The 7,319-nt window shown below is 47.0% G+C and overlaps 1 protein-coding gene across 1 annotated transcript in view; it reads right to left on the bottom strand.

The window, feature by feature from the left end:
- Positions 1 to 814: 814 nt before the first annotated feature.
- Positions 815 to 7,319, bottom strand: part of chrna6 (cholinergic receptor, nicotinic, alpha 6) — a 17,129-nt gene continuing 10,624 nt past the window's right edge. The window contains exons 3-6 of the mRNA XM_053618771.1: positions 6,489 to 6,533; positions 3,544 to 3,653; positions 2,249 to 3,272; positions 815 to 1,571 (exon numbers count right to left, since the gene is read on the bottom strand). Of these exons, the coding sequence (XP_053474746.1) occupies positions 1,446 to 1,571; positions 2,249 to 3,272; positions 3,544 to 3,653; positions 6,489 to 6,533 (1,305 nt within the window). The 3' untranslated portion in view covers positions 815 to 1,445. The remainder of the gene's footprint in view (positions 1,572 to 2,248; positions 3,273 to 3,543; positions 3,654 to 6,488; positions 6,534 to 7,319) is intronic.

Raw genomic sequence — 7,319 nt, 5'->3', positions numbered from 1 at the left:
TTTAAGTGTGAAAACGACCTTCATTTTCCTGAGTAGAGATCAGCAGGTCGTTTGATTAGGGCGAAGGTTTGACGCCACCGATTTCGGCCCGATCCGTCAAGCTGTTGGGATCTATTCGGGGGGAAAAAACCCTTACAACTTTTGATCGTTCTTAAAAACTAAAGACTTTCCTGAAATGAAATACGGTGTGTCTCTCATCTGCAAAGAGAACAGCATTTTAAAATCTGAATCTTTCCAGTAGAAAATGGAGAAACCATTTTTTGTTTTTACGCTACGTCGTTTTTTACACTATACGGCTAAAAGCATGCGTACCCCTGACCACCACGCCTATACGAGCTTGTTGGACATCCCATTCCAAAACCGTGGATATCAATATGGAGTCGGCTCCCTCTTTACAACTATTACAGCCTCCACTCTTCTGGGAAGGCTTTCCACAAGAGTTTGGAGTGGGTCTGTGGGAATTCATGCGCATTCAGTTGCTACGTCAGCTGAAGTGAATGAGCTCTTCAGTACGACCCGTTCTACTGTTCGCGTGGCTATGTGCTTGATTCGATTCATCATCGAACTCAATACTAGGTCGCGCGGTGGCTTAGCGGTTAGCACGTTCGCCTCACACCTCCAGCGGTGGGGGTTCGATTCCCGCTGAGGAGTTTGCATGCTCTCCCCGTGCTGCGGCGGTTTTCTCCGGGTACTCCGGTTTCCAAAGACATGCACGGCTGATTGGTGTACGAGTGGGTGGGTGTGTGAATGTGTATGCGATTGACACGTCAGCTGAAGTAGCGCATGCCACTAAACGGGCACAAATTCCCACGGACCCAACTCCAAAATCTTGTAGAAAGCCTTCACAGAAGAGTGGAGGCTGTAATGTGGAGGCCAACTCCGTATTAATATGCATGGATTTGGAATGGGATGTGAACGCGTATGTGATGGATTAGCACCCTGTCCCGGGTGTACCCGACGTTCACTGGGACGGGCTCCAGGTTCCGCGTGACCCTGTAGGATAAGCGGTATAGAAGATGGATGGATGGAACTCAATACTTTTGGCCATACAGTGTAGCTTTCCAACAGCTTGACATTCATGGCGTGAAGAAATCACAATTAGCTAGCTCGGTTTTAGACGTATTACCGCCGTGTTTGTTAAACCGGCTCCTTTGCAGGCAGGTGGTGAGATAAGAGAAAGCAATGTAAATAGAAACATTTCCACGTTAGTTTGGTTAAAAAAAAAAACAACAAAAAAAAAAACACGCTTTTTGTTACATCCGATTTGGTTGCCCAGACCACCAGGCACCTTCGCCGTACTACAACATATAAGTAAGTAAAACGGTCAGAACGCGAGAGTATATGTTCTTCGTTTCTTCTCGGTGATTGTATTTAGAAACTCGCGTGTCAGTGATTCGGGTGATTGGTTGAGTCCGAGTGAGCGGAACGTGCGATCCAGTCAGCTGTCATGCGAAGAAACTGATGAGAGGCTGGAGGAAGAGTCCCATTGTTCCGAGAACACACACCAGCACGAACACCCACAGGAAGATTCGGTCGATTACCATGGCAACGTACTTCCAATCATCCTCCACCTAGAACGAAAGAAGAAAAGGACAGGAAAGAGGACGTTAACAATCCATGGTTATGATCACGCTAGCAACGTGAGAGAGAGAGAGACACCTCGCTGAGCTACCGCATCACAACGGAGAGAAGGAGGGAAAGCGGGATAAAGAGGCGAGTAGGATTTCCATATCGAACACCGAGGACGCCGTATTTGTGGACGCAAAGCTCATCTGTAGGCACCGATTTTATGCTAATGAGGATCTTCGCTGTCTGTGACATCGCGGTGAAGTGACGTGACGTGACGTGACGTGATTGGAGGGGGCTTTATCTAAGCTCTAGCTGGATGATGTGAAAGAGCGATTGGAAGGAAAGAACAGTGACTCAATGGAGGGATGGAAGAAAGGAGAGAGAGTCCAGGGATGAGACACAAGACAAAGAAGGAGCGAAAGTGAAAGAGAAGGGTGCGGTGATGACAGAAAGAATGGATGGAGTAAAAAAAAAGAAAGAAAAACGAGGGGATGAAAGAGATATGGTATGGATGGAGAGAGGAAGAAAGGAAAACAGAAAGGATGGCATGAAAGAAAGAAAGAAAGATGATGGAGGGATGAAAAGACAAATGTTACAACGGTAAAGTTTGTGATGTGACTGTATACCGTGATAAAATCTGCGAAAGTGTGTGTGTGAGAGTGTGTGTGTGTGAGCTCACCTCTTTCGCCTTGTTGCGGCTCCTCATGTTCTCTGCGATGTACTTGACGCTCTCGATGGCCTGCTTGATTTCAGGCGACACTACCGAAAACGCCACCACGGTGTTAACGGCGCTCAGCTGCCGACTCGGTTTCCCACAGTCCCCTTCGGCGGGCTCTTTCGTCGGATGGCGCGGACACGCCCCTTTCTTCACCTCCCCCTCCCTCGCTTTCCCCTCGCCGAACTCCAAACAGTTGCTGCAACTGTTCTTCCTTTTCTTCCCTTCCCCATCCGCAGACGATCCCTCGGGCAAACCGGCTTTTCCGGAGGATTCCGACTGGTCCATGGGACGTCTCATCAGCATAACTCTGGGCAGGGCACGCAGGAAGACGGTTCGCACCCAGGAAGGCATGGCGTGCGTGGTGGGAGTGCGGTAGTGCACGTTGAGCACGAAGACGGTGATGACGATGGAGAGCGTGACGAAGATCATGGTGAAGAGCAGGTACTCGCCGATCAGGGGGATGACGAGAGAAGTGGAAGGGATGGTCTCGGTGATGACCAGGAGGAAGACGGTGAGGGAGAGGAGGACGGAAATGCAGAGCGTCACTTTCTCGCCACAATCCGACGGAAGATAAAAGACGAGAACGGTCAAGAAAGAGATGAGGAGGCACGGGATGATGAGGTTGATAGTGTAGAACAGAGGCAGGCGACGGATGTAGAAGCTGTACGTGATGTCCGTGTAGATCTCCTCACAGCAGTTGTACTTGATGTCGTGCTTGTAGCCTGGCGCATCGATGATCTCCCACTCGCCGCTCTCCCAGAAGTCCTTGACGTTGACCCTGGAGCCAATCAGCACCAGGTCGATCTTGGCTTTGTCGTACGTCCACGAACCGAACTTCATCGAGCAGTTCTGGTAGTCAAACGGGAAGTAGGTGATGTCCATCGGGCAGGAGGACTTGAAGATGGCAGGAGGGACCCAGGTGATGGTGCCATCGTACTTCAGCAGAGCTTTAGTCTTGTCTTCCACCAAGAAGTCACCCACAGCACTGCGGCAATAAGGTGGTTAAAGACGGTCCACATATCATTTTGAGAGATTACAGAACCCCCATTTTCTCTCACCTTCTAGAACTGTCCTTTAAATGTTTCCCCAATCCTTTCAAAATGACAGGAATCGAAATAAGTATATTTCGTTTTTTTTTTTTTTTTTTTAAATAAAGCTTCCTCAAGCGTTCAGGGTTTTTTTTTAGCTTCCTAAATTTGTAACCAAAAAAAAACCCTCTACGACTCGGTCCCGTTCGCCCGAACGAAGATGCTTACTTGTTGTAGAGCACAATGTCAGGCCTCCAGATCTTATTGGATGGAACCCTGATGTACTCGATGCCGTCAAATTCTGCCGGAGACCATTTCAGTTTGTAGTCGTTCCATATCTACAAAACAAAATTAGTCGAGTGTCAACACTACAGGTCTATTCCGACACCGTGACCGAGAGGAAACCTTCTAGTCTAGAGCTCGCGAGTCCGAACGTCTGGCTAGGTAAGAGGGATGGTATCACTCTGTTCCCTGTCAATCACAGTAACCCCGGCCAACTCGTGTACGCAGAAGAGGCGAGATAGGCCTTTCTTCCGAGGGTGTTACGCAGCCGTCTGATGTAGCGTGAGCAAAACGATTGGGTGGCTGGCTTCAGGTGTCTCAGAGGAAGCACATTCTGGCGTTCACACTCTCTGGTTGTGTGGTTAGCCAGAAGGAGGGATTTGTCTAATAACCAAATTGGGAGAACAATATTGGCATCGTTAGGTTGCAGATTTCTTGAAGTGATACCCAGCAGGAATTTACGCCAAGATCCCTGTATGGAATACACGGGTTACTTGCAGTACTTCACCATTTGTTGGTGAGTCAGTGAGAGCCACTCGTAAGAGGTTCTACTGGCCGCAGATCAAAGCGATTTAGAATGTGGGGCAATTAAGTCTCGACCAAAAGGGTTCTTTTGCCAATTTCCCAGCCCACTTGTTCTCTCCTATCATGATAGCTACCAAACGGCGAGGGGTGAAGAACAGCACTCGCTTCCTCCCAGACAAGTGAAGCCACCACGTCTCACACTACTGCTCACGCTCTGCCACAACGTACTCTAAAACACTCTAGGATACATGGGCTCACAGATGCTCGTGAGTGGTTAGTGTCACTCCGGTTGACAGGGAATGAGTTAGCGCCATCCCTCCCACTCAAAGAGTACAGCCAATTTAGCCGTCTCCAGGAGTGGGACCGTCGTGATTGGAGTTCGCGGTCTGCACAACAACAGCGCTCTTCATTTGCGCCACTCATCCTGGCTATCAAACACCTAACTGTGTCTTCAATATATATATATATATAAAACATTGTTAGTGTGGACATTTTAAATGCCCATCAGAGGCAGGGGTCCTTAAACTCCAAGGTCCTCTCATTCCAGCACAGAGTCCAAGTCAGTTACACTGTGTTTTTAGCATTCGCTAGGCATGACGCACTACATCTTGGAAAAGTACGTCACAATCCTTCATCTCTCTCTACATTTCTCTCCATCTCTCCCCGAGTTAGACGCAGTCACTCATCCGGTTATGAATTATTTATGTATAAAGACGTGCCGTGTGTCTTCGCATGAAAGTCCCTCATCATGAGCAGGATGTCATTCATTGCCACAACGTGACTGATAGTCACACTGTATCCACATGCGGTACATCGAAAACACGCTCGTGATACGACAGGAGAAATGGCGTAACTGTTTCTCCAGAGTAGGGGTGTGAAGAAAATCGAGGGAAATAATAACATTTTTTTAAAAAAACGTGAAATTGTTGCCTATAGACAGCGTGGTGGGAATAATGAACGACATGTCGTTGTTTTAATATGTATTTTTTATAATTATGTCAATGGAACGTCCTTACAGGGATATTAAGAGGTGTAAACGTGTGTGTGTGTGTGTGTGTGTGTGTGCTGTATTACAGCTACAGTTCACTCATAATACAAATCCTTCGTTGTCCCCCCCCCCCCCACCCCACTCGAGTTACTCTTTACAACCGCGGTGAGCAGAAAAGCATGTCCGCTGTGCGTCGCTGCTTGAAGAGTTGAAGAGTTGTTGTTTTGGGTTTTTTTTTGTTTTGTCTGCACGGGGAAACAAAATACATCAATTATTAAGAGCTAAATGGATTTCCTCCAGAAACGCTCAACAACACCCGAGTTCATAAGTTCAAGAGGCGCATACACCGGGAATCTTTAAAGCTCTTGTCCTTCATCTCTAACACTCACATATATACACATAGATAAAAACCTCTCTCTCTCTCTGTCTCTCTCACACACACACACTCTAAAACACCTGCTGTCTCTCTGTATAAATATATAAATATCTCACATTACAGTATGGTGGGAAACAGAAGTGCACCAGAATCGACTTTTCTAGAATGAAATGTTGACTTTGTGTTAAAGTCGAACTGTAGAACAATCCGCTCGGCTATTATCCGTCTGACGAGACGGAACCGAGTGTCATTCTTTCGCACCGAGTGTTATTATAGTTTAATGCCAATCGCATTTCATCCGATACGAAAAGACGTGCATTAGAGCGCCGACCTACGCGACAGTGCAGCGTCACCGAAACCGGACGGCGAAAGATTGTGTTTTTAAAGATGGTGCCTGGCGTGTATCCACAGCCTCTAAATGTCTCATCCTGCACCCTGTATAACCACAGGCTCCGGTCCTTGACTCAAACCTGATGTGGACGTCTTCTGTCGTGGCCCATCTGCTGCAAGGTTTGACGTGCTTTCCATTCGGACATGCTTTTCTCCTCGCCACGGGTGTAAACGGCGGTTATTCGAGTTACTGTAGGATTCTGGTCAGCTTGAACCAGTCGCTCCATTTTCTCTGAAGGCGTTTCCATCGCACGATTCGGTCCGGACTCTAGAGACTCTGCTGCGTGTGTGAAAATCCCAGGAGATCAGGAACATCTGGAACCAACACCCATGCTACAGTAAAACCCACTCACTCCATTCCCCCCCCCCATTCTTATGTTCGATGTGAACGGTACAGTTCAGTGTATCTGCTCAGCTCGCACTCAAGCCCGTCATCGTTTTACACGATACGTCAGCCAGGTTTTTTGTTTTTTTTTTGATTTAGCGAATTACGTTTCTGCGTGACCAAAACACGGGACCGGGTAAGCACCTTACTGGTAGACTACCTTATAAATGCGAGATTTCTGCCCTTTACGCACACATCCAGTACGCACAAACGCGTAGATCACTTACATGTCGTAACCACAGGTTGGTCTCCATTATCTGATTGACTTCATCCTAGAGTAAAAGAGAAAGAAAGGGGACACAGAGACGTAGAGAGAACAAAATGTGACGTCTAATACAGAAAAACTTAATGTCTCTATTGCAATACCTATCTTAAATTTCCCTCGACGCTTGCTTGCTAACATGCTAGCTAAACATCCACTCTATGAAGTATCTGCCATGCTAACTACTAGGCTAACTAGCTAAGTTATAAAAAAAAAAAAAAAAAAGAAAAGAAAAGGTAAGAAAAGAAATGTGTCATGTTGACATCTCCATTCCAATACTGGTCTTACCTGCTCTCACTGACCTGCTCACACAAAAATAAGCTAGCTAATAAGCTAGCTAATTTACTTACCGAGTTTACCGAGTATTAGCATGCTAACTAGCAGGCTTGTTAGATTGGAAATGGAGGAGTGAGCTAAAATAAAACAGGAAGTCAAATATAGAAAATAGAAAAGGAAGACACGTCTAGCTCAGTCATGGAGTCGATCTAATACATTCTGTTTGTAAAAGCATCGGAACCTAAGCGAGGGCTGGTGAACGAGAACACGTTCAGACCGATATGAACGCAGGCTAGAGGTCTTTTCAGGAAAGAAAGCTTGCGGCTACGGAGAGCTAACTGTGGAGAGGATAATTTAATCCGCAGCTCTAAGCACAGTATCTGCTGGGCATCCTGGGAGCTACGAGTGGAAATTTCAGCCCTGTTGCACTCTCTGGCCTGCTGGTGATGGAAATTTAAATGAAAAGGAAACGGTGCAGGAATTTTCCTGGACGCGGAGAGTAACCGGACATCGTTCGATA

This window comes from Ictalurus furcatus, chromosome 29 (genome assembly GCF_023375685.1).
Source record: "Ictalurus furcatus strain D&B chromosome 29, Billie_1.0, whole genome shotgun sequence".
Classification (NCBI taxonomy): domain Eukaryota; kingdom Metazoa; phylum Chordata; class Actinopteri; order Siluriformes; family Ictaluridae; genus Ictalurus; species Ictalurus furcatus.
This window is presented reverse-complemented; position numbering and strand designations above follow the sequence as displayed.